This window comes from Acomys russatus, chromosome 17 (assembly GCF_903995435.1).
Source record: "Acomys russatus chromosome 17, mAcoRus1.1, whole genome shotgun sequence".
Classification (NCBI taxonomy): domain Eukaryota; kingdom Metazoa; phylum Chordata; class Mammalia; order Rodentia; family Muridae; genus Acomys; species Acomys russatus.
In genome coordinates this window covers 24149562-24177459 of record NC_067153.1, presented here as the reverse complement: position 1 = coordinate 24177459, position 27898 = coordinate 24149562, and the positions used below count along the sequence as shown (strand labels likewise).

Sequence of the window (27898 nt, the reverse complement as noted above, 5' to 3'; positions counted from 1 at the left end):
GGTAATTGGCATGGTGGCATGACCCATTGAGATAAAGAAAAGGAAGTCTCCTCAAAAAGAGAGAAGATGTCATTTGTAATAAGCTTTACTGGTAAAGTGGGTGTCTAACATTGAGAATAGGCAGTGCCCAACCAAAGGGAAAAGGTCAAAGCGGATTAATATGTTGATGTGTCATTTCAATGGATGATAGCACAGCAGCCGGTGACATCACAAAGTCTGCCACAATCCTGTGTGCATCTGGTACTGGAATAGCTACTGTAAAGATGAGAAAGACAGCTTTTAGACAGGAAGCAAAAGTAAACACATCCAGTATCCTAGAATCCAAGGAAGGGGAAGGAAAAAAGACTTAGCATCGTTTCTGTGCTGACCACATTGGTCAGTAATTCATTAGAATTCATTAGAAACTAGTTTAAATCTTTTCAGCAGACCTGTCAATTAAACGAGCCATTTACACATGAGGAAAGGAGGCACTGAGTACACAAATGGCCAGGGGAGAGGTAGGATTTCCCAGGCCTGACTCTGAACTATGGCTGCTATCTCCTCACTGCCTCAGCTAGACATTAGAGAAGAGCAAGGAAGACGAGACAATTACAAAACTAGAAGTTGTAAAAAGAGCAGGAGAGCCAGTGGGAACCTGGTGGCCTTAATACTGCAGATTTGAAATGGCCAAAGCTTGAACTCACATCCTCATGCTGTGTGTGGCTTTTTGCTGCCCAGTGTGTGGAGGGTTGAATATTAGTCACCTGGGAATGATGGGGCTTCTCTCCCAAAGATAGTTCTGTCTGGCCATGGCATCAGAAAATACCCCACATGACACACATGTCCTGTTTACCCTTTCCAGTGACATGGGCTACCTGCTATTGATGTACTGTGACTTAATGTGAATCACAGCTAATTGGTAGAAGTCTTGGGAAAAAAAACAATTAAAGTTGACAAAACTGGGTTCCCTGTGTGAGGTCTTTGTAATCTTGAGGTGAGAAAAGACAGATGGGCAGAGGTTTGGCTCTGAGAGTAGGCAGAAGTGTGCTTCATCTCACGGGGAACACACATTCCAGCCCCTGAATCATGTGGTGCTCTTGTTGCTGACTTGCAGTCCTGTTCTCCCTCCAAGTGTGTGACAGGTCTCGACACAATTCCTCTCTGTACTCCACTGCCTCTTGTAGCAGCTTCCAGAATGCTGGTAATAAGCACATTGCACCTACACGCTGTACTTGGGTAACCACCTCTGTTGCTCAATTTACTTAATATTGGTCACAGTGAAACATGTTTTCATCACTTGAAATCCAAATTTTATTTGCCAGGTTACTAATGGCCATTTATTTCTGTAACATAAATTAGGATGTTGTGCAAGTTTACCTTACAAGCAGGTTGACTCTTGAAGTCCCAGGCTTCCCATGCGCTCAGTGTAAGGAGTTGGTTGGGATGACTTAGCCAAATACCCACAGAAACTTTTGCCTGCTTGCTTCTTAAAGATGGTCTGATGGTGATGATAAAGGATTCAGAACTGGAGTGGGGTTTGGAGGCGCTGCAGTCGGCCCTCCTGTCCGGTCTCAGGGTCTAAGGTTGGAGAAGGACCAGAGTCAAGAGAAGGTAACACACCCTCCCAGGTCACAAAGCCAGTAAGGATGGGCTTTCAAGTCTCTTTGCCGATCACACCAAGTGCTGCTTTCTTCCAGTTAGTAAACACCTGACCCGAAGGCTGCTGATGCTGTTTGGACAGAGAAAGGGAAGCAAAACCTGTGGGGAAGATAAAAGCTTTTGAGACTTTTTTTTTTTTTTACACACAAGGGTCAGCAGAACACCCGTTTCCTACTGCACGATCTCCCAAAGCCCCCTCAGCTTCAACTTTCTTCTCACTTTTCTTTTGAAAAGCCATGTCCCCTTTCCACTTAGGAAGAATGCACGCAGACAGCTGTTGCATCAAAACTCCCAAGTAGAGCAAAAGCCGAGTGTTGATCCGTGTCTGGCTTCCTTAGCGATGGCAGTGAGCATTTTACCAGAACCTTAGAGGTGATACGGAAAAGGAGAGGAGAGTTAGCAGTTTCCTAGTTACATAGTTAACACGGTATGAGACGAAAGCCTGCATTATAATATCCTGAGTGCTGCAGAATTCTGAGTGTGCCTGCAGACTGTCCTTTCTAAATACAGTGTCTGTTGTCAGTTGCAGGGTTTTAACTGAATTTTACTCCAGCAGTAATAACAATTATGTGATGAGAAGTGGGTCTGTGGAAATGCTTCTGATTAAGTCCTGACTCAGGGCACCATGTGCCTTCAGACACCTTGGGATCTGAATTCAGAGAAAGGATTTTCAAAAGATTCCCACAAAAAGCTAATTATAGCTCTAGACTGAGAGGCACAATTGACATGAAGGTCAAGGATGAGCAGACAGGCTGGGAGAACACAAAGTACCTCGTCACAAGATCGGACTGACCCTGGGGAAATCTTGTCAAAATGTTCTGTGTAACTCCCAAGCACAGGTACATTTTAGACAGCACCTGATGCCTGGCTGCTGTGGATCCTTCAGCGCTGCCTGGTGCCATTCTGGTTGCTGCTGTCCTACACCCGCCCTGGCTTGTCTTCCCCAGCCTCCAATGTCTCCCAATGTCCCTGCATTCCCTTGAGCTCCCTATAATGCTTAGAATGGCCTTTCTTCCCAGGAGTCCTGCTGGAGCTCACAGGACATGTGCCACACGTTGTCATGCCACTTTCTGTCCCAGCACAAGGCAGTGAGCTCTTATCTGAGCGTATGCAGGGTCTCCCAAGAGCAGCAGCGCTTACTTCAGTAGGGATGTGAGGAAAGAAGCAAGCATGTTCCTATGTGCTGACATTCTAAGGGCATTTAAATAATCACGGTTTGGGAAAGTGTCAAGTGGTTGGTGTTGAGAAAACCTCCTCTCAGAAGCTTTGGTTGCTGACATAATGGACATGAGGGCTTTGTACATATCATGGGAATGGCTGTCCCTCCACCCTCATGGAAAATGGAAAGGAGATAATGCCTGCCTCGCAGGTTTGCCTACACTCACTTTTCTCACCTCCTTTTCCTTGGGTTACTCCGCCTGTCCCTTTTGTCATCACTATATGAAGCCTCCCTGAGTGCTCCCTACACCAGAGCTCGCCTGTGTGCTCCCCATGCTGAGCTGAGCCACAAGATGACTTGCCTTCCTCACCTCAACCCTGCCCCACTGCCTAAACAGTCACCAAATGAAAATTGCAGGAATCCTATCTTGGGCTCCTAAATGAGGAATGGAAAAATCAATTTTCTTAAAGTTTTACTCCTGATCTTAGAAATTATACCTTCAACATCTTTAAACTGTATTTCAGGTTTTGAATCTTGGTTATCCATTCACAGAATACTCCAAGACTCACCACGAAATTAGAGCAAAACTTGAGCCAGGCATGATGCCACACGCCTCTAATTTCAGTACTGGGGAAGCAGAGGCAGAAGTTCAAGGCCAGCCTCAAATACATGGTGAATATGCAACCAGCCTCAACAAGACCTTAGAGAGAGAGAGAGACAGACAGACAGACAGACAGACACAGAGACGGGGAGAGACAGAGAAACAGAAAGAGACACAGACAGACAGACAGAGGGAAAAGGACACTCTGCACAGTCCCTGACCATGGTTGACTGAGGTTAATTCCATCTGAGTATTAATTCTGGAAAGTAAAACTGCCTTTTAGGATTCCTTCTTCATCCGTCACTGTGCCATCATGGGAACATGTTTGACTGTTTCATTCTATCTGTACTGGCATTGCTACTTTGATCTCCTTAGAGGCTGAATCAGACTTTTGGAATGAAATAGTCATGGACTTCTTTATCATTAGCTTTTTTACTATTTAATTTAGAATAAGAACAAGATGATAAAATTAGATACAAGAGGCCTCTGTGTGTCATCAAGTAGCCTAGCCTACTTTGGGTAACAAAAATAAATTCTCCTTAAATACTTGCCAGCTTGTCTGGACAACTTTGTTAAGATGAATGGCCTTCGGTCTGTGCTATGTGAGAAGCCACCTCTCCCTCAGAGTGCTTCCTGACAATTAAATTTTCCCTCTTCTTAATTTCATCCCAGTGCTCCTAATTATGACCCTGTAATTAGTGTGCTGATTACATCCCCTGCGCAATTTCTCTGCCTCCTTGATGTTCACCCTTCATTTATTTTTAGTGCGCCTCCTCTCTTTGCTTCTGAAGCCCCTGCCTGCCTGTCCCCCACAGGGCTTGACGCTCAGGGCCTCCGAGTAAGGGAAACTTGCCTGTCACCTCCAGCTGCCCCTCCAGAATGATTTGTTTCTGTCATGAATGCCACATGTCACAGCTAACGAAGAGAATGGTAGTCTGAGAAACTTGAGAGCTAGGTATAGCCTCATCCCTCTGCCGTGTTGGGGGACGTCTGCTCATTATTACTGCATCAGAGTGATTCAGATGTAGCCCAACAGCCCATGGAAGAATTTTGCCTCTACCCACGGCGCCATCTTCATTATATCCTCAGGGTGGCAATTATCTGGAATGTTCATAGAGTTCATAAAGCACATTCTTGGGAGCTTTCTCCTCTCACTTTCTCTTTCCTTACTTCCATTTTTCAGTCCCTAGTTACCAGTAGGCTATTCCACTCACAGCGATACTATCTTCCCTGGTGTAGGACCACAGGCACCCACAGGTTTGAAAACAGAAAGACAGACTTGCCAGTCAACCTCCTTTGTTTTTCAGAAAGCATTCCCAGAGTCCTCGTCTTGTAGGATGTTCTACTTCATCTGCACAGCAGCCTAATGGGATGGAGAAGAGAGTGCATGTGGGAAACACCCATCCCAAGTTGGTTGGCAGAGCCAGCCAGTGGATCTGGGGCCTGGAATTTGCCCACCCCCGAGTGTATGCCTACAGGAAATGTAACACTCTCCCCTGCAAAAGAGCTAGAGAGTAAGGAAGGCATCCGGAAGCACCAAGGACCCTGTAAGTGCAGTCCACATCCTGCCACTGAGCCCTACGGTGTATCAAACCGGGGAATCTAGACATGAGTGAAAGCGGGCCCCACCCTTGAGACACTTAGAGAGTAGTGGGAGAACACAGGCACAGAAGTCTAAAGGATGTGTTTACCCTGCCCCGTGTGGATGGGGCCCTCCGGGACCTCCTGAGTGAGTTCTCCAGAGAAGGCAGAGCCTTGGTAGAATGCCTTCCTGGATCCCTCTTGGTTTCTTCCTTCTGTGTGGCACAGACAGCCTCTGTCGATGCTGCTGCTGCCGTGTCCTTGTGCTTGCCCCCACTATCATCACTTCCCCACAATATGGAAGCTTTCAATGAACAAGAAAATCTGCCCTCCCTGATGTTTCTGGGAGTGAGTACAGGAAAGACCGAGAGTTCCGTGCTAAGCATATTGGGAAGCCCCGTGGATGTCATAAAGTTTTAAGTGTGACTTCTCCATGTTTACAGAATTAACAAATGACTCATATCTACTGTATACATTGACCAGAGCCCTGTCCTTAGCTGATCCTTACTGTGAAGTCCTGTGTCTTCCTGTTCATGTGAGGAAGGTTCAGAAGAGGCTGGAAGTGGGGGTGGGACAGAGCAAAGTCTTAGGGACAAGGGCTTAGTTTAGGATGTTCCATCATGGGTCCTTTCATGGGCTCTTCAGGCGCCCGCCCTCATGTCCTAGCTCCTTCCATCTCCCTCCCCCTCCCTCTTCTTCTTTCTCTCTTACTTTCATTTTATTTCTTCCTTTCAGTCAGCCAAATTTTCCCTTTAGGGGGGAGATGTTTTCTATGAGAATAACTTGAGACAGCCTGTAGGTGTTACGTTAGCCTAGGAGGTCCCTCCTGCCTGATCACCTGGCACTTGGCCAGTGAGGAGCCAGACGACTCTAGGGGTAGCTTTGCTGGCATTGCTGTACAGCATTGTTAGGCCCCACTAGATTTGTGCCCTCAAGCTTTGACCTTTTAAATTTTTTTCATAGCCCAGCCAATCTCAGCATTCTCGAAGGCAGAGCTTGGCTAAAATAAATTAAATAAATAAATAACTGTCGTCCATAATGAATATAATTTGAGAGTTGATTTCCTGGCTTTAAAAAGAAAAAATAATAAGTACATTGTTTGACAATAAGGAAGTTGGGGTTTTTGTTTGGTTGTTTGTTTTGGTTTTGCTTATTTTGTTTATATTTTATGAGGGGATGTTTTGAGGCACAACTTTACTGTGTAGCCCCGGCTAGCCTTGAACTCTTTTTTTTTAATATATGTGTGTATGTGTTTTGACTATATATATTTTACGGCGTGTGTATACTTGGTCCCCTTGGAAGCTGTAAAAGGGCATTGAGTCCTCCTAAAACTGGAGGTACAGATGGCTGTAAGCCACCATGTAGGTGCTAGATCCAACCTGTGTTGTTTGCAAAAGCAGCAAGTGTTCTTAACTGCTGAGCTATCTCCCCAGCCCTGCCTCGAACTCGAACTCCAGGTCCAGGAGGTCTGATACCTGCTTCTTGACTCTGCAGGCACCTGCACTTTTATGCACAAACCCACAAGTACATATACACGTAACTTAAAATAAATACTTTTTAAATTCTCAGTCTATCAAATATCAGTTTCTTGGTGCTCTTAGAAAAGCTGCTGTGATTAAGTACCCACAATTGCACTTTTCCCTACCTTGGTAGATTGAACAAGGTTAAAGCAGTTGATATATTTTTAAAAACTGATTGTTACATGTTCCTCTGGATGTAGATGCTTTGGGGCAAAAGAGGAGAATCATAATTTGTATAAGTCCATACTCTGGTGTTTATTTCTTGAACCTGACTTTTGGGCACTTGATTCTGGTGGAGTGGCACAGCATGTAGAGTCTGGTGATGTGGCCTGGATGGTCATCATATGGCTCTCTGGAAAACTGAGAAATCACAACAAGACCAAGCCATTGCATTCAAAACAACGTTTTAGCCACATTTGGTAGCTCACACCTGTAATCCCAGCAGTCAGGAGCCACACACTCAAGGCCAGCTTAGGTGATGTAGTGAGTCCCAGGCAAGCCAGAGCTTCAGTAAGTCCCTGTCTCTAAACAAACAACAAAACCAATGTTCTTGGGGCTGTGAATATGTGGCTCAGTGGTGAGCATTCACCTTGCAGGTTTGAGGCCCTGAAGGGGTTAAGGAGAATCAGTTTATATATAGCCGTACTGAAAGTGATTCCTGCTTTAGCAGCTCGGCCATCACTGAGCCTCCATGGAGCTCCTAGCTTTTCTCCTGACATGATGGCAATATGAAGATGAAGAGGGCGGAGTCCCCTCCCTAAAGGAGTCTGCAGCCTGGTGGGGAAGTTAGGAAGTGGAGGCTGAAGCAGGATGTGCACAGAGGGAACAGAGTCTTGAAGAATGTCAGGGATTGGTGCAGAAGATGGCAGAAGTAAAGAACAAAGCAGATTTGGACAAAATATAAGCAGTATGGTATGAATGCTGGGCTTGGGTTCCAGGTGGAAAGCCATGGGAGATCAGGGTTCTCTAGGTGTGAAGGAAGTGCCTTGTCCTGTCAGAGACCATACTTTCAGAGCTATCTAGCTGGAGTAGAAAGAAGAGATTAGACAATTGGTGAGCAAAGAACTTTGTGTAATAAGGGAAACAGGAAATGCTAAGGGCTTGACTAGGAAGAACAGCACTGAGGGTGAAGAGGATGAGCCAGAACAAATTGTTCTCAAAAAGAGTGGTTGGGGTCAGGAGTAAGGTGTTGTAACAGACTGTCCTCAGTACCTGGCACTTGGTTCTTACCACCTCTAATATAAGAAAAGATAGAAAGATGAAGATGGATGTGTGGTACGTGCCTGTAGTCCCAGCACTCAGGAGGTTTAAGATCACAATAGGCTTAAGGCCCACATGGCCTACGTAGACATGGTAAATAGGCAGGCAGCCTGCGCTACACAGCAAGACCCTGTCTCCACAACGTCAAAGCTAAGATGATGAACCTATAGGGGATTTCTTCCAGTCTTTCCTTTCAATATACTTTTCTGTAATTCTACATAATTGAGAGTTGTAAACACACCTTCTTGGTGATAGCTGGTCAGTTTTCTTATTAGGTGGAGTGTGTGTGTGTGTGTGTGTGTGTGTGTGTGTGTGTGTGTGTGTGTGTGTGTTTTGCTCAAAACAAGGAATTTGAATGTGTACATTGGATTTCCTACTTTTGGTGACCTGAGGATGACCACCACACCTCTTTTAAGAAGTACTAGAGGCACGGTGGCGCTTAGTCCCAGCACTGGGGGTGGGGGTGGGAGGTGTACGAATGCAAGTACTGTGTTAGGTGCTGTTTTTCAGTTCTTACTTCCACAAGGTAGCATAGCCCAGTCTCACCTGGATGGCTTTTCCTCCACCAGGTAAATGCACATGGGTTTTGATGGTGGGTTATTCAAAAGCTGTGTTTTGACAGTATTTAATAGATGAAAGTAAATTAATATGTGGTGTCAGCTGAAGACAAAAGATATATCTAAACCAATAGTACATAAAATTGTAAATGGAAACGCATATTATTAAGAGGTTGGCTTGTTCCTAGGACTAATCTGAAACTCTTTCATTCGTTCTCTGCAAGATAATCAACCATATATTGAAAGAGCCAGGGAAGGGAAAGCAGACGGCAGATTGAAGATGTTGACAGTGCCATGTCAGCAAATTGTGCATGCCAGGCTAATTTAGGCCTCCTTGTTGCCTGGGGCATGGAAGGGTTTGTTCCATGTAGAACCCCAGGCCAGCCCATCTTGCAGGTTCTTTGAGATGATCTAACTGACCATATGCTATTACAGGCACATACAGAGTGCTCACTTCATGAGAGTTTGGGTGATAATGTTAATAAGCACGATAACGCTTGCTTTTTCTCAGACATCATTCTGAGAACGTTGCTAGTCAAGCATGATGCCCCACACCTGTAATCTGTGCATTCAGGAGATGGAGCCAGAAGACCCAGTTCAAGGTAGAGTCTGTAAGATGGCTCAGCGGGTAAAGGCTGTTGCCTCCAAGCCTGATGGCCTGAGTTCAATCCCCAGAGCCTACAGATGGAAGGAGAGCCAATTCCACAAGTTGTCCTTTTACCTCCACATACACTGTGCACATGTATGTGTATTTCAGCACATGTACAGGTACACAGAGAGAGAGAGGTGGGGGGGGGGAGGCAGGATAAAACTAAAAAATGAAAGAGTTCAAAGCTAGCCAGGCTTCCTGAGACCATCTGTCTCAAAACCACACGTCAGCAACACCATAACCTTTTTCCATGCTCTCTCATTTAGTCCTCATAACTCCATGAAGTAAATACCACTATTAGCCCATCTTACGGCTGAGTAGATGGAGGCAAAGAAAGCTGAGATAAGCTCCCCAGAAACACCTAGGTAATTGAAAAGGCAGGTCCAAGCAGGCTGTCTCCGGATCCCATGCTCTTAAACACTGTAATTCGTGTTGCCTGGCACCCTTCCCTCTTATCACACCTTCCTGGGGAGTGTGGCTTAGTCACCGTCCTCATGAGGAGCTTCACTGCACAGCTCTCCTCTCCTCACCTCTAGGGATGCTTTGGTACCAGTGTGACAGAAGTGTGTGTACCAGGTCCCATCTTGTGATTACACCACACATGCTTATCCACAAGGAACCATCAAGGTCTCTGATGAGACACTGTATCCTTAAAACCACATAAAGGAGGACATTAAAGCTAAAAGGGTTTAGAAGGCAAAGAAAGGACATTGGCTGCTCAGGGCTGGGTGAGGTGGGGTAGGATGCAGTGGGTGCGCTGGAGATGGCTTCTCCCAAGTATGTAGACCAGAGATGGCTGTAGAATATGGCTGTAGGAAGAGCAGGAGAACACCCTTCAAAATGTAGAGCTGAGGTGGTGGTGGAGGCAATGCTCACATTTAAGGAGGCAGCAGAGTTGTGTTAAATCTAAGTATCACCGCCATGGTGGTGAATGTCTATAACCCTAGCATTTGAGAAGTGCAATAGAGGAATTGTGAATTGAAGAAATATATAGAAATGTTGATTCAAAAGCAGAGCGTATGTATGTGTTATATTCTGGTTGAGAGATCTTTCTCATTGACACTTATAGGAAGTCAGCTCTCCTGAAAGGCTGGCCCTGCTTTCCAGAGGTCTGTGTGCAGCTCTCAGGAAGCTTCTACTCAGCTTTGTATGTGTATCCCCTATGTGACTGGACTCCTCCAGGACAGAATTTTTATCTTGTGTTCTCTCTCTCTCTCTCTTTCTCTCTCTCTCTCTCTCTCTCTCTCTCTGTGTGTGTGTGTGTGTGTCTTTCTCTGCACTCTGCACATGCACCCTCCCTTCCTTTCTTTCTTTCTTTCTTTCTTTCTTTCTTTCTTTCTTTCTTTCTTTCTTTCTTTCTTTCTTAATAGGATTTCTTTGTGTAGCCCTGTCTGTCCCAGAACTAGCTCTGTAGACCAGGCTGGCCTCAAACTCACAGTAATCTGCCTGCCTCTGCCTCCCAAGTACTGGGATTAAAGATGTGCTACCACTGCCTGGCTTTGGATTTTATTTTTTTCAATATAAGGATAATGCCTGTTACAGAGTAGTAATAAAAATAGGGATGGTGATCAGCCAAGTATGATGGGTCAGATCTGTGATCCCAGCACTTAGGAGGCTGAGGTAGGATGGAGTTTGAGAGCAGCCTGGGCTGTTTAGCAAGCTCCTGTCTCAATAGTAATCATCATCGTAATCATGAGAGAAGTAACGATTCAAAGTTGCGGTGTTAGAATTCTGTAGCATTGGTTTATATACAAGTGCAGGTACCTGATAAACTGCTTTGTCGGATATCTTACATTGTAGTTGTTGTTCTGATTACATTTTGTTACCTCTCTGTTCACTGAATATTTTTGCTGAAATTAACATTTGGTGACTTTTTACTTTAATTTTAATTGTTTACATACATTACATCCTAACCAGTCTTCCCTCCCTCCACTCTTCTCAGCCCCCAACACATACCTACCCTCTCCCCCCAGATCCACTCCTTCTCCATTTCCCTCTAGGAAAAAGAGAGGGGCAGGCCTTCCAGGGATATCAACAGTACATGGCATAACAAATTACAATACAAACCCTCATATTGAAACTGAACAAGGCAACCCAGCAGGAAGAAAAGGGTCCCAGGAGTAGGCAGAAGAGTGAAAGATGTCCCACACTCTCTCTGTTAGGAGTCCCTCAAGAACACCAAGCTACACAACCATACATTTGTTGACTTTTGACATTCCTGTGAGAGTTATAACGTGTAGGGAGTACTCTGCTCCATAGGTCCTATCTGAACATGATACACATCTTAATTCTGAAAAACTGTTTACACACAGCAGGCACTGTGTTGACACAGGAAGTACTGGGATCCAGGACTGAGTTCCCTTCAGAAAGGAAATGGCAGCTTAGCCCAGCTAAAAAGCTGATATTCAGAACAGACTGTCAATCCCAAGAAGAAATTGGGGTACAAAATTAAGTGCCCCCAAATCATAGGAGGCCCTCATGTCTCTCCCCAACCCCTCTCCTCTCCTCTCTCTCTCTCTCTCTCTCTCTCCCCTCACTCCCCCCCCCACACACACACACCTCCTACAGGCCTGGACCCACTGTCACAACACTTCCTCACTGAGACCTGAGGCTGAGTACCCAGGTGGATCCCCAGAAGCCCAGGCACAGCTGATACAAAGACAGACTCATAACTGCAGAGTTTCAGACTCGGAATCAGTGAGCCTTGGGAAGCCCCTGCATCTTCTGTGCACCCTCTCACCCTGTCTAAATATGCCATCCCAGAATAGTGCAAGTGAAAAATCCCAGCAGGCAGCAAATATTTGTATAGCATTTCCTCCATACGCTACTATTTTTGAGAGAAAAGTGCTTTTAGAAAATGTTCAGGCCTAATTGAAAAAGTACATAGCAATCAACATTTATTCCCCACTAGCATAAAACTGTCTAACTAGTAGCCAAATTTGGGATGCCTGAAGACAGACAAGTGACTAATGCTAGGGCTGTGTGTGGCCAGAACCAAATGTATTTTGTGACCACAAGACCATGTCTGGATTCTCCTTTGTAATTACCACCCAGCCTACTGTAATTGTAAACCTTATATTTACTTCCTGCCTTTTACATGTAGTCCAGGGTCCAGGGCTGCTCCTAGACCTACAGTGAAGTTCTCTCTTACTTGACTACAACATGTAAAATTATTGAGTGAGAGGGTAGGGCACATGTGTTAAATATGCAATTATAATCTTGTGCTTTATTGGATGAAGCACTTTACCAATCTAGTGTTTATTGAACAACTACTATCTGCCAAGAACTATTTTAGACTCTAGGGACCACAAAAGCCTTATTTTCCTGGAAAAGATGAGTGAGCTGGGGGAAGGAGGAAGGAAGACACACAAGAATGCAGTGCATATGGAACACAATTACAGTACTAGCCATCAGTGGCTTCTCCCGCTTGGTATATCAGAAAAGGCCTCTCCAGGATGACATTTAAATTGACATTTTTAAATGACAAGAAAGAGTGGAACAAGCAAAGGGCAAGAAGAACATTCCCAGCAGATTAATGGAAAGACCCAATTTGCCATGCTCCCAAAACAGAGAAAAGGCCAAGGTGACTTGAACGTGGCAGGTGATGGGTGACTGGTGATGGTAAGGTTGAAGGGCATGAGCACACATGTGTTCATGTGTGCCAAGTGGTGTGACTCTCTCTGAATTGAGCATCAGCCAGGAGGAACTGCAGCTGTCTGGGCAGGAGACAGTCATGGCTTGAGCTGAGGTATAATAGAGATCCAGGCCGAGGGCCAACATTGGAAAGATGGGATAGGCCCAGTGACTGATTGTGAAGAGTGAAAGAAACAATATCCAGAGGGAATCCTGTGGGTTCTGCTTTGACTGGATGGTAGTGAAGGGCATGAGAAAGACCAAAGGCCTCAGCATTAACAGTTAAAACTGACTAATCACAAACCCATATCTTGGTCTACTCAGTGCCCACCTTGCCGTGTCCTCAACTGCATGTGTCACTAGGACATATTTAACTTTGGAAATACTCCTTCAAACACTTCCATCATTTCTACTTCCTTTGGAGTTCATTTTATGACGTCAAGGAAACAAGGAAGGAAGGAAGCAAGGAGCTCTGTGTATTCAGGTGCTGGAAAGGTATTCATTGGTTAAGAGCACCTCTTGTTTTTCCAGAGGACCTGAGCTTGGGACCCTACACCTGTATCAGGGGCCTCACAACTACCTGTGACTCCAGCTCCAGGCAATCTAATGTCTTCTGCAGGCCTCTGGGGGTACCACATACACATGTGGCATACACTTACCATATCCAATAGTTAATAAATATATAAATAAAATTCAGGGCTTAGGGATATAGCTTGCCTACCTTGCAGAAAGCCCAGCACCACATACACTGGGCATAGATGGTATGTAACTGTAATCACTTAGGAGGTAGAGGCAAGAAATCAAAAGTTCAGAGTCATCATTAGCTACATAGTAAATTTGGGACCATCCTCCAGTATATAAGGTGCTGTCTTAGAGGTGGGGATGGCGAAAACATCAATCAAACAATCATATTTAATTGATTGCCTAACTCCGACCCTGCTTCATCCTGCCACTATGGTCTCAGTTTCTGTCCAGGCTTTCCTCCTCACATAGTGCTTGGTCCCTGAGCCCAGGCATCCAAATGCAGAGTAGGGGTTCTGAGACCTGCCGACTGGTTAGAAGTTAACAGCTAGCATGTGCATCTAACAACACAGCATCTATTTGTCTGTCCCACCATACCTAGGTACACATTGAGGGGTTATCTCTGGGACCCATGCGGATAGCAATTTCATGAATGTTCAGGTCTTTTAGACACAACGGCATCATGTCTGCATAGAACACCTTCTTTTATAGACTTCAAGTCATCTCCAGGTTATTCACCATACCCAATTTGGTATAAATGCTATATAAAGAGGAGAGACACTATTTAGGGACTAATAAAAAGACATCTCAAAAAAAAAAAAAAAGACATCTAATTTGCTTGCTTACCTATGCATAATCAGGAACATTTTGTGATTCCTTGGTAAAGGTTACATTGACTTAATCCAGTTGCTCCTTTATTATAGGTTGCCTTCAAAATATCATGGGACCTAAAACTTATTCTTGTCTATATAGTGGGAATAACAATACAGTTCTTCACAAGTATTATGTGAGTATTAAATGAAATAATATGAAGTTACTAGAGCAGGCCTCAGTAAGCTTTAATGAGACACCCTGGCAATGTTCGCAGTGCTCAAATGATCCAGCTCAAGACCATGGAATGGCAGGCACCCTGTGAGCACCCTGCCGTTTTTAAACAATCTACAGTTTGTTGTCTCTTGGTGTTCTCAGATAAATGAGACATCGGGTAGTAGCTAATCCCACTTTTAAAATGCCTGTGGTTCTGACATATCTGTATCTTTCTCTCCAGCCTGCCTTTTACCACATATGCCATACAGTTTTGTCCTCAGGATCAGGTAAACTACCATAAGTGATATTTATTGCCAGATGTGACCTTTTGTGAGCACCTTGTAGAATCCCAGCATTAATGTCACTTTCTATAAATACAGGTGTAGGGTGAGGAAATGCTCTCTTTAGAGAAGTGTTGCTGCTGCAGTCTTTCCCCTTTTAGACTCTCGGTCTGTGGGCTATTACTCACTCTTGGCGTTCGCCCCTTCTCTTTTGTTGCCTCCTTTTTCGTGATCTCTGCTGTCTCTTAGTTCCCCACTCAGCCCTCCTGAGCAGTTGACATTGCATTTGAGTTGTGCCTTCTTGCTTCCTCTACCTTTTGAAATTTAAAAATAGAAAATAACCAACAAACCCACAGTCTTTTACATGGGCTGAACTCTGTTATACATCTAACAGATTTTCCGGTGAATTCCACTCTGTAATATTTATAGTCAGAAATCTGCCATCAGCTCAGAATAAGCTCTGTAAGAAATATACAAGGAGCTGCTTTTATTTTGACTATCAGACACAAAACCAGGCCTAGGAGGCAACAGCACGTAGGAGGAGGCTTTGGAGAGTGGATCCCAGAAGCAGAATGCCTCCAGCCTGCCCCTCACCTTTTTACATTACCTGCCCAGTTTCCTGTGTCGCTAGTTCATAAAGGACCCTTTGAGGCGTCTGACTCTCATACTATGAGTGCCAAGCCCAGGGCTCAGGAAGCATGCAGAAGCCCCATCCCCACATCACATGCCAAATGTGCCAAAATATAGCACCTTCCATATTAAATGGCATTTTACTGCTGACTGTTTTTTTTTTTTTAACTATTTTTTGCAACTTTGCTTTGGAAATTGAGAGCTACAAATAACTGATTTCTCATTGGCTGTTAGTTTCTAAGCAATTTTCTTTGCATACTTGGGAATCCTTATTAGATTAAATGATAGATCCAGACTGTATATTGATTCCAAATGAAATATTGTTAATTAGCAAATAAGCAATTAGTGAATATAAGCAAATAAAGGATTAAGCACTGCTGATCTATAGCACCTAAGGCCAAGTGCCCCCGGTTTGGGATTTGGGGGTACTTCAATAGACAAAAGCACTTGAGCATCCCCTAGTTCAAATAGCTGAAATCACAAATATTCCAAAATCTGAAACATTGGAGGTATTGTATTGACGCTCAGAAAGATTTCTGATTCTGAGACACAGATGCCCACCATAAATGGTTTCCAGGGCCTCAGATAGTTTCCAGATCCTTGAAAAGGTGTAGGGTTGCAGGCATTGCAGTGTGTGTCTCAAAAGCTCTGCTTGGAAGTCTAGCATCTTCATCCTCACCGTCTGAGGGACTGAGTGCTGGTTTAGAGACATGAAACTGCCATACAAATAAAGAAATGGGGCTGGAGAGATGGCTGAGCAGTTAAGAGCACTGTCTGCTCTTGCAGACGTCCTGAGTTCAGTTCCCAGCACCACACGGTGACTCACAGCAGTCTGCCCTGGGATTGGTGTCCTCTGCTGGCTGCAGGTGCACGTGCACGTGCAGGGGCGGTCTCTGCACCCCAACTGTCCATTCACCGGATGGCCTGGAACAAAAGCTCCGCACCTTTGTCCTGCCTTAGTAGTGTCTTTCCAGACAGATATTCCACTCTTCCTGAAAGGAGGCCCAAAGTAATTCCATAACACAAAGGTTGACACAAGCCTCTGACCCAGAGTCAAGGGTGTCTCTCCCACATGTGACAGAACAGCAGTTTTAGATCTATATTAATCTACCAAATGAAAGAAAGAAAAGGGAGAGAAAAGAGGAGGAAAGAAAAGGCCATCGACACACAACCGACAAGTAGAGGTTAAATATCCCCTACCCAAAATGCTTGGGACCACAGTGTTTCAGGTTTGGGGTTTCAAAGCACTTGCATTACGTAATGAGATACCTTGAGGATAAGATTCAGTCCAAGCAGAAAGTTTACTTATACCACACACACAGTTTCTACACATAGCAGCGTTATACAATGGATTAGATAGATGACCATCCTCACCAAAGAATACCCATTTGAGCTAAAACAGACTCTGGTTTCATGCAGTATCTTAAATAATTGTATCCATGAGGCAGAGTCTCACAGTGGCTTTGTCCATGTCTGGTGGTCCTGCCCATATGCAAAATGTTGTAAATTTGGGGATACTGCAGATTTCAGACTTTGAAGCTAGGGAGACTCAGCCTGTATCCCTTCTTCAGAAGGAAACTCACCCCTGTCATCCCATTCACAAGCCGCCTGTCTCCTGTGTCTTCCTCAGTAAAGGACGGGTGGGACACATTGAAAAGAAGGACATTTTGGAAGCAGTTGGCCCTGTGTTCACAGCCTCACACTCATTGCTCAGCAGCTCTCAGTGCAGGCCAGGAGCTTCAGGGTGTCCTCCAGGTCAGCTGTCTTCGTAACAGCAATATGATGTCATCTGCCTTTTCCCATGTGTTCCTTGAGGCTCTCCAAGATGGTATTAGAAAGGATTAGATGACAGAAAGATACTGAAAATCTAGCTGTCTCTAGAAACTATGAAGCCAACATTTAAGGTATTTACAAAACCAGAAAACTGTGCCATTCTCCTCACTTTGGTTTGTTGTGGGAAATATAGTTACTTTTAAATTTTAAAATGTTACTTATATGAGCTGGGTATGGTAGCCTATGCCTTTAATTTTAGCACTTGGGAGTAGTGCCAGGTGGATCTTTGTGAGTTCAAAGCTAGCCTGGTCTACAAAGTGAGTGCCAGGACAGCCAGTGCTATTACACAAAGAAATCCTGTCTCATAAAAACAAACAAAATTATTTTCATTTTTAAAAAGGTTATTGGCCAGGAGGTGATGGCTCACGCCTTTAATCCCAGCACTTGGGAGGCAGAGGCAGGTGGTTCTTTGTAAGTTTGAGCCCAGCCTGGTCTACAAAGTAAGTTCAGGACAGCCAAGGCTACACAGAGAAACTCTGTCTTGAAAAACAAAACAAAACAACAAACAACAACAAAAAGTTAAGCCAGGTGTGGTGGCACACACCTATAATCCCGGCATTCTGGAAGGCAGGGACAGGGGGATCACTGAGTTGAAGACAGCCTGGTCTACAAATTGAGTCCAGTACAACTAAGGCTACACAAAGGAACTCTGTTTGGGGGGGGATTTATATTGACATGTAATGGGAGTATTGGTATTATCTTTAAATGAAGCAATAAATATATTTTTAATTCTTTAGTCTTAATATCTACTGTGGTAAATATTGATAATACAACCCATGTTTTTAAAAAGTTTCTGGAGTCCTCAATAATATCTAAGACCTCAAAGAAGTTCAAATAATACTCTTCAAAGTCTGTTTCTGTACTGACCACAAGAAGGTCCTGTCTTAACAAGGCACAGTGATACAGCACTCAGGAAGCAGAGACAGGCAGATATCTGTGAGTTCTAGGCCAGCCTTGTCTACAAAGTGAGTCCAGGACAGCCAAGGGTACACAGAGAGATCCTATCTCAAAAGAAGAAGAAGAAGAAGCAGGAGGAGGTCCTGTCTATTGACTCTTTTCTTGGGCCAAGTTGCTTTATTTGTTTTCTCCATTTGTCTCCAAAGCTGTGAGACAGACTTTCAAACAGGGCACCTTGCTAGCCCAGTGCCTGTAACCGGGCATGTAGGAGACCAGGTGCTCTGACTCCTACGACCACACCCTTTGTTACTAATCTCCATTCCCTTTGAGATTAATTATCCGAACTTTGTAAAGTCTTATTTCACTGCTCTGGACATGGGTTCCTTATCAGAAATGGGCAGAACTGGGACTTCTTGGGATTCTGTTAAAAACAGAGGACTTAATGTACACCCATCCAAGTGCCTAGTGCAGGGACTGAGGTCAAATAGACCCTGAGGAACTTCCTGCCCTGCCTTCCTCTCCCTGGTGTGCTGCTCACTAGCCCCCTTTTCTTCTTGTAGATGGTATGCATGCAGACAGAGAGAATGATGGGATAGAAGGAGTTGACGAAGATATGATTGTAACCCAGAGCCAGACCAATTTCATCTGCCCCATCACACAGGTATGGCTTCCTCTTTCCTCTCAAAGAAAATGCAGTTAGGTTAGATTCACAGGGGCAGAAGGGTTTCTATTGGCTTCCTGATATCCCACTGGGAGAGAGGAAGCAAAGAAAGAAATTGGGATCAAATTGTATACTTGAGGTTTGTGGCTAAAGCACGTTTATGCCATCATATACTTTAGGACCTGGGAATAAAGTCATAGCCCAGAGGCCAAGTGAAGTTAGAGGCACTGTAGCCCAAATTTCCTGATCTCAAAGCTAACTACTTAAAGCCATGAGGAGAGTTAGCCTCTGGGGGAGTAGGAAATGGGTGGTGGTTATTCCGGAAAGCCTGATGTCTTCTTAATCATAGCTGGAAATGAAGAAGCCAGTGAAAAATAAAATGTGTGGCCACACATACGAAGAGGAAGCCATTGTTCGCATGATTGAATCCAAGCACAAGAGGAAGAAGAAGGCCTGGTAAGTAGAGTGCTTGAGGAAGCAGAGCACCCTGGTGGTCCTCAGTGCATGCCAGAGAGAGCTGCTCATAGTCTCCCCTAGTTATGCCTCTGCCCAGGCTGTCAACAGGAAACCTGCTTTCTGGGAAGAGCAGTGCGCAGAAGACACTGAAGATATTCCAGATACACCATCCACACAGAAGGAAGAGACTGTGTGGAACAGTAGGATTAGATTACAGGAGTCTAGTGAATTTGTGTTGTTTAAAAGGTAGCCACCAGGGACTAACTCAATTTGTAGCATGCATACCTGGTATACAGGAAGTCTTGCTTTCAGTCCAAGGCAGCACACAAATCAGGCATGGACACACATGCCTGTAACCCTAGCAGTGCAGTAAAGACAGGAGGATGAGACTTCAGAGGTCATTCTCAGCCACAGCAAGAGTTGAAGCCAGCCTGGGCTACATGAGACTGACTCTGACACATAGACACACAGACACACACACATACTCTCTCTCTCTCACACACACACACACAAACAAACCAGACTCACTCATGTACACGCAAGCAAGCGCGCGCGCGCGCTTGCGCACACACAAACCAAAGAAGCTGAGGATCTACGGAACTGTGATGTGAGATAACTGTCTTTTCAATGTCTGCTTAACCAAGAGGAAATGACCTTATTCTTTGCTTTCTGCAATAGGCCTTTTGCTTAAAAAATAAATATTCTAAGACAAGAATTCGTATCCATTGGTCGTGGTGAGGAAGACTGCATTATCAAAGAAATGTTTGCATTTAATCATGCAAATAACTTCCCAAATGGTTTCAATAAATCCATGGCTAACTCACCAATGAGAATTTTTTTAACTCCGAATCTTCCGTCCCTTCTCTCCCTACCTCCCAACCCCAGGACCATGGCTCTGTGCCTGTGACGAGAGTCCTCAGTGGGCCACACTGAAGCTGACTGGGTTTGGCATCTCCTGAGCTCTTATCGCAGGAATGGAATGGCAGGTGTGACCGTTCTCAGGCCCTGATAGCAGTCCCTTTGATGTGTGCTTTGCTTCTGCATCACCCAGACCCAGAGGTGGAATTCCCCTCCCCTCCCCATGTGGGTGTGGGCTGAGAGATAGAGAGAGAGGCTGGAGATAGCTCCTTGGCCATTCAGCCAAGTCCTTTACAGTATTTATTCTAGATGAAAAGTGGGTTTGCAGCCATTAGGCTGCACCTGTAAGCCAGTAGTTCATTTCTGTTCTATATTTCCACCTTATAGTCCCTAATGACCTTGACATTTTCCCTGTGGGTATAACTTCACCTGGACTTCCAAGCCTTCCCTCTATGCCAACTTTTTTCTCTGACAAGCTGGAAAGGGTCAACAGAATTGCTAAGAATGCTTCCTGTTTAGTGTCTTCGGCAGTCTTCTTTCTGACACTGTGTGATTCTCTCCTGAAGCTGTGGGTGGAAAGGGGCGGCAGCAGGGTGTGTCCACATCAGATGGCCTTTCTCAAGCACACACTAAGACTTTCTAGTGCCCTCTGCCTGTTTTGGATTGCACAATACTTGCAAGCACTTAAGTGACACCTGTCATCTAGAGAAACCTCTCTACCTGTCATATTTCATAACATGGTGGCAGACACCCTGAAAATGCTTGTAGAATAGTAGTAACTATTGAGTCTGAGTGAAAGAAGGCTAGAGGTTTACAGAGATGACATTCTTACTGGGCCTTAAAAATGAGGATGATGCCAGGGAATGGTGAGGGAAGGCCTTGTAAGGTTTTTCCATAGGTAACCCCTCTCTAGTAGGCCAAATTTTCCCCATTCTCTTCTTTTCATATGTATACATGTGTGATATGTTTGCATGTGTTTATGTGTGTTACATGCATGGATGCACATGTGGAGGGATATGCATACACATTATGTGCATGTACATGTGGAGGCCCAGTAATGCTCTCAGAAATTCCTTGATTGCTTTTCTGCCTTACTCTTAGAGGAAAGATCTTTCAAACCCCAAGCTCAGACATGGCTAGCCTTACTAGCCCAAGTGGCCTCCTGGAGATCCTGGCTCTACTTCCTGAGTCTGAAATTGTAGGTGGGGCACCATGGCCTCCAGGGATCTGACCTCTAGTCCTTTATTCCCACAGCAAATGCTTGAATTGCAACATTCCCCCAGCTCCCTCTCCCAAGACAGTTTTGTGCAGCCCTGAGTATATAGGTATAGAAAATAGGCATACAAATTAAACATTTGCCAATAATAAATTATAAAAATTTTATTTGCAAATAGTTCAACATATTTTGTGATTTATTAAAGATAAAGGCAAATTTACATACTAATGAGGTAGATATGCTTCATTTTATATAAGGAATTAAATATTGGCTGAATATTTGATACTGCAGGATAGATTACCTTCAGTGTTTTTCAGAGTTCATTGAAACTTGATTTTCTAATTGTCAGTGCCAAGAATACCATAAATACATAGTACAAAATTTGGCAGAACTATTTTTATAGCCATTTTAGAAACTGTTGGAAATTTTGTCCTAATCCCAAACCAAAATTCATTTTACAGATTTTTTTTAATGAAATCTAAGTCAGTAACTCACCACAGTTTCTGAATCAAGCATTCTATTATATCACACACACACACACACACATATGTATGTGTGTGTTTATATATGTGTATATATATATATTATATATTACAACAAAAATGTACAGTAGTTTGCTACAATCTATGGAATGACAGTAGAAAAATACTGTCTTTTCTGCAATTAAACCATTGTGTTTCTATAAGAGCAGGAAATGTGTGTACAGGAAAAAGAAAAAAACCACAGCAATTTATAACCTTCGGTTGTCTCAGAGCTGAGCTGAGATGTTTCCTTGGCACTGTGTGGTATAGAAAGCGCATGCGTGCGGTGGTGGTGGTGGTGGTGACGCACGCCTTTGATCCCAGTACTCAAGAGGCAGAGGTAGGTGGATCTCTGTGAGTTCGAGTCCAGACTAGTGTACAAAGCAAGTCCAGAACAGGCAAGGCTATACAGAGAAACCCTTTCTCAAAAAACCAAAAAAGAAAGAAAGAAAGTAAGAAAGAAAGAAAGAAAGCAGAGGGGACAGGGGACTGGTGCTAAAGGCTTGTGGTGGTGCTAGGGTGGTGCTTGTACAGTGGGTTCTGTTACAGAGAATGTTTGCAAGTGTACCTGGCAGAATGTGGCAACTGATTGGAAGTAGGAGAGGAAGAAGTGGGGAGGTGACTGCCATTTCCATTGAGTGTCCAGAAGCAGTTGCTGGCTGCCATTGGTTGAGAGAGAGGTAGAAGAGGGGAAAGCATCCAGCAGGGATTCTGAGAAGCTCAGGTCAGGTCATCCAAGTCTGAGAGCACAGCAGTCAACCATTTGAGAACAATAGAGGCACAGGCGTGTGGGCTTGCCCTAAGAAGATGGCTGCACTAGCTGAGCGTGGTGGCGCACGCCTTCAATCCCATCACTGGGGAGGCAGAGGCAGGCAGATCACTGTGAGTTTGAGGCCAGCCTGGTCTACAAAGCGAGTCTAGGACAGCCAAGGCTACACAGAGAAACCTTGTCTCAAAAAAACAACAAAAACAAACAGAAGATGGCTGAGCTGGCCATGAAAATTGTGTGGGCCAGCTGTCACTGTTTGAGACACAGCTCTGGAGAAGTAAGTAAGACCGAGAGAGCCTTGGCCTCGCATGAACTGTCCTCACCATGATTCATCAGCACTCAACTCAGAGCCTGTAGTCTGTCCATCAGTTACACCATTCGAGTAACCCAGGGTGAGAGGCACTATAGTCACTAGTCACAGAGCCAGTGTCAAATACACATGGCAGCGGATTAGAACTCAGGGTCTATTCACAACTCACCCCCTAGGTTTCTGATTCAGCATGAAGTGGTGTCATTTCCCATGAAGGGGAGTTTAAAAACTGTCTGTGGCACATCCTGTTAGAGAACTCTCTTTCCCCTGTTGCAATTGTGTTGCATTGCTAGAGTCCCAGGCACACTGTGTTACTGGGTACCATCTGAACTTTCCCAGCATGCTCCTGTCCCTGGAGGCTTCTCCACTGGATTGAGACAGAATATTCTTGTGGAGCTTTTCACCCTAAGTATACTGTTAGAGTCATTTCCAAAAATAGATCTCTTAATCATAAAGCTATTATCTCACAAATAAAGCTGCCTGCTGATTTTCATATTAATGAGCTATGGCTGATTTTGACCCCAACCATTTGTTTTGGTTTTCCTGGATCTTCAACCGGCGTTCAAACCATGTCAAAGTGAGGTGGAAAGAAATGTGTGATGTCAAAGCAGAATTCATTTGCCCACAAAACACCGAACCTCTCTGCCAGATTCTCTGTCTCTAAAGTGAAAATAACGTCATCAACTCAGAATTCTAGGGACCCTATAGCTAACAGGGAATCTCTTCCAGATCTGTGCTAGCCCATTTCTTGGCTGTGGAGAAGACAGGGAGCTCGCTCAGTCAGTGTTAAGCTCATCCCCAGAACTCACATAAAACTGCCAAGGGTGATAGTGCACTTGAAATCCCCACACTGGGAAGGAAAGGGGGATGGAAACAGGCAGATCCCTGAGGTTCCCTGGCTGGCAAGCCTAGCCTATACTTGGCAATTTCTAGGCCAGTGAAAGACCCTGTCTCAAAAATAAATAAGTACATGTGGGTGGTGCCTGAAGAGGACAGCTGAGGATGTCCTCTGACCTCCGCAGCATGCACATATGTGCATATACACACAGGGAGAAGCGTGCTGACAGGAAGCTTGCTCGAGTACATCGTGAACACACAGCTGTGGGGCCCTTATGACAGACAATCATCAACTTACCTCACTGCACTGTGATACATCACCCTAAACTTAGAGGGTTTGGGACAGAGTGACTCTCTGTGTGCAGGTATGCCAGGAATCCACCAAACTCTTATTGCCAGAGGCAGCCATACACTGCTTCCTAGAGCTTGTGTTTCAAACCTTGGCATTCTTAGAACCTAAATCTTGAGCCTCTCAAGATTCACCATTGTGTGATCATGAGCTGAGGCTGAGGCCCCGATTCCCCCGCAGCCTCGTGGGGCCCTCTGCATCCTGAGGCCTCCCCGTGGTACACACTCTCAAGTTTGCCTCACGTTGCTGAGGAATGCTCTGCCCTGTAGCTGACCCAGGCTCAGGACCAGCCTCTCCTTCCAGGCCTGTTGTGCGTCTGGGCCCTTCCTGGGGATGATGTGATGCTGCTGAAGGTGTTGCCATGCCTGACTTGCTCACCAGGATGTCCTGGGGATTATGGCCTAATGCTTGGGTGATGTCGCTGCTCAGAGCAGGAGTGCCCTGATTCAGGCCCATGGCATTATGGCCTTTTCTTGGCCTTTTTAGTTTAAAAACTTGTTTCTGTGGGGTGGGGTGGGAAACAAGGCTGTGGCCTAGTTCCTATGCCAGCCTCTCCTCCAGGAAGTCTCCCCAGAGATCCATTCATGCTTTTCAGTATTGTTCTCACCCTGTTTCTTGTTGAGCCACCTTGTTTGAGGAGACAGGACTAGCATCTGTGGTTTGGAATAGCAGCAGCTGCCATGCAGTAAGGCCTGGAGCACACCCCTTCGCCCTTGGCATTCAGTGGCCCGCTTGGTTTTCACTGTGCCAGGGTGCCTTCAGACAGACAAGGAACTCCACTTTGATCTACTCGCAGGAAAAACCTTGTACTTTGTACCACGTGAGCATCAGGGGAGCCGACTGCCAAGTCTCTCCCACTCTTTTGGAGATGGTCTCCCTGTGTAGTCGAGGGTAGCCTAGAACGTTCTATGTATCTCAGTCTTGCCTCTGCCTCCCAGGTGCTGGGATTATAGGGATGTACCACTCCTCTGGGTTCTTCCTCTTCTGAGTTTGTATCTTGTTGTCAGGTCACCTTGAAGGGACTGCTTGATTTATATCAGTGTCCCTGGAGCCTGCTTCTGCATGACACAGAGCTCACCAGGCTCCATCCCATCCACATGAGTGTGGGCGACTCCCCTGCAGCCGAGTGGTGTGGTTAATTCCGTCAGCCATTCTCAGAATGCCCTCATTTACTGACTAAAGGCACTGATGTCATCAGGAAGTCCTCCCCCCTCGCTCTCCACTTCCCTCTCCACTGTTTATTCACTGTCTGGCAGATGGAGGTAGACTTTGTTCTCAGGAGTGCCCTGCACCCAAGGCCTGGAGTCAGAATCAGGGCTTGCCCCTCAGGGAGATTCACCCCAGAAACCTCCTGGTCTGCATTTCTGTGTCAGGGAAGCCTAAGAGATGGCAGTCTCCATTTCTAAAGTCTCGAATGTGTATATGTCTTCATCATCTCATAGTTAGAGATTTCAAAGTACAAGGGACAAGCTAGGGTGGACAGCTGGAGCTGCACAGCAAAAGGAAGGAAGGAAGGAAGGAGGGAGGGAGGGAAGGAAGGAAGGAGGGAGGGAAGGAAGGAGGAGGAGGAAGGAGAAGAAAAGGAAAGAAGAGGAAGGAGGAAGGAAAGGAGGGAAAGAAGGAAGGACCAGAGATTCCTTCCATTTTCCCTCTCAAGCTTACTACCCATTGCATCAATAAAAGCCCCTGTGCTGTGGAAATTCCTTACATTTCCTGTGAGTTGATGAATTGTAGCACTCAGGTCAGGTTCCCTTGCCTCTGCCTTTCACCTTTTCTCCTGTGCTTGCTGTGCCTTTTGAAGAGTTGTCTCAGCCACGGAGATGAACTTTGTGTGGGCCAGAGCCATGCTGCAGACCTGATCACATGGCAGCACCTGAAAGCATGCATGTGCATATGCATGGGCTCTGTGTGTGTACAGACAGACCAGACACCTAAAACTTCCCCGCCCAACAGTGGCCAGGCTGGAGATGGTAAAGTAGAGAACATTATGGAGCACAGTGGGACCTGCTGCCATGTGGGATAGGAACTCTATCACTATTTTTTTAGCAGGAGAACCCAGGTTCAAAAAGTTTATCTCAGCCTCCCACCAGGCAGTAGGTGGTTGAGAGAATTCTGGACCTGTGTGAGCTTGACTCTAAACACTGGACACTTAGCCTTGACCAAGTCTTGTTCGTAGTAAAAAAAAAAAAAAAAAGTCAGGTGACTCAGTCCACTCTCTCAAAGGAGATGGCTACCTGAGCGAGCCCTGAGCTCCACCCTTTCCTGCTGATTCACTTTCTTAATTCCCTCACCTCAGGCTCCTAGCCCATCCCTAGTGCCCCCCTCAGTGTCTCCACTGAGAGGTTTAATTCAGAGGGAAATAGGCCAGGCAGGATTGCTGGCCCCATCACAAAACAGGGGCTACAGTTGCCCACCTGTGATGCTCTTCCCTTATCTTTATGTTCCACTTGCCTCCCATCTACAGGTGCTGCAGCTCCCATGTCCCAGTGTGTGTTGGGCCCTACCTCAGCCACGCTCAGCCAGACTGCCTTGCCCTGTAACTCAGTGGGCCCACATGTTTTCTCGGCTTCACTCTCTGTACTGTAGCCTTTTGATCTGTTAGGAAACCAGAGTAAAGTTTTCTGAAAGGAAACTAAGTCACATCCCACCTTTATCTGAAAAAGTTCCATCGGGTTCTTGTCCTATTTAAAATGGGGGCTACGGTTGCAGTTCAGTAGGTCGAGAGCATGTACCTGCTGTTCACAAAGCCCTTGGTTTGACACACCCCAGCACATCATAAAATCAGGTGCTGTGCTGTGGTACATGCCTCTATCCTAGCGTTGCGGAAATGGAGGTAATAGGAAGCTCAAAGACGACCTGGGCTATGTGAGACCATGCCTCAAAACAAAACAAAACAAAACAAAAATCCAAGTGTCACTCCGCCCCTGATCTCACCACAAATTCCTCTCCTCTCACTGCAGAGTACCTGGCCAAGCCTTATTCTGGGCAACCAGAGCACACCCAAGCCTGTCTCCCCCCTCCCTTCCCTGCTCCCCCACCCCAGTCCCTCTGCCCTGCATTGCTTCATTGCTGTTCACGCCATGGTGTCTGTCTCCTGTTAGGAAGCAAGCCCCTAGCTGTAGGCGCTACTCACACATCGCTTGCGTCCCCAGCTTCAAACCAAGCCACCCTCAGTGAAAAAACTGAGTATGCGTGCATGTCTCCAGTTTGGGGGGTTCTTTTGTTCTTGTTTTTTGTAAGGTGTTCTCATTTCAGTGCCTGACTGTGAAAGAAGGTAATGCTTAGTGCTTGGTAGTGAGGTGAACTGACAGTTTGCTCTCTCCCTCACAGTTGCCCCAAAATTGGCTGTAGCCACACAGACATGAAAATGTCGGATCTCATTCCGGATGAAGCCCTGAGAAGGGCAATCGAGAGCCACAACAAGAAGAAAAGACACCACACTGAGTAGGAACAAGCCACCTGCCCACAGGGATGTCAGCAGCCTACCTCCACCCCAGCCACCTGAGAGTGAGGTTAGAAAGCATTCAGGGCTGACTGAACAGCACGTTGTATTTGGGTAACCCTTGATGGCAAATTGTAATTAAGAGCATTTTTTAAGTTACACAATAGAAACACAAGTACAGTATATTCTTTATTTTCAAGTGCTCTGAAATTTTGAATAAAACTTTGATAATCTTCATCGTGGTCCAGTCTGTATCTCTCCCAATGTATAAAGGATTCCCAAGGTGTAGATCCCCTTTCTCTCTCCCTCCCTCCTTCCCTCCCTCCCTCCCTCCTTCCCTCCCCCCCCCCCCCATACTTCTAAATTATTTTTTATAATTTTTTTCAGCTGAAAAGTATGTTTGGGGATGAATAAAAAGAAAAGGCAGAGAGACCCCCAGCTAAGCTGCAGTCTCTGTAAGCAAAGCAAACAGCAGCATCTGGTTATAAAACAGAGCCAACAGATTCCCTGTTTACTCAGCATGATTGACAGTGCTGGGGATGGAAGTGTTTCCATTTGTCATGGCTTTCTGAATGGTGCAGAAGGTTCCAGGAACTCATTCCCCACAGCAACTCTAGGCAGTGCCCATCCATAATGTAAACTTGACTGCATCCCTAGAACGGCCCTCGGGTATCACATAGGAAACCACCACA

At 45.4% G+C, this 27898-nt stretch overlaps 1 protein-coding gene across 2 annotated transcripts in view; it reads left to right on the top strand.

Moving 5' to 3' along the window:
• Nsmce2 (NSE2 (MMS21) homolog, SMC5-SMC6 complex SUMO ligase) overlaps positions 1 to 27441 on the top strand; it is a 214451-nt gene extending 187010 nt beyond the window's left edge. For both annotated transcript variants that reach the window (XM_051159621.1, XM_051159622.1), the window contains 3 exons: positions 18348 to 18448; positions 18798 to 18904; positions 27095 to 27441. In XM_051159621.1, coding sequence (XP_051015578.1) covers positions 18348 to 18448; positions 18798 to 18904; positions 27095 to 27212 — 326 coding nt within the window. In that variant the 3' untranslated portion in view covers positions 27213 to 27441. The remainder of the gene's footprint in view (positions 1 to 18347; positions 18449 to 18797; positions 18905 to 27094) is intronic.
• The last annotated feature ends 457 nt before the right edge of the window (positions 27442 to 27898 follow it).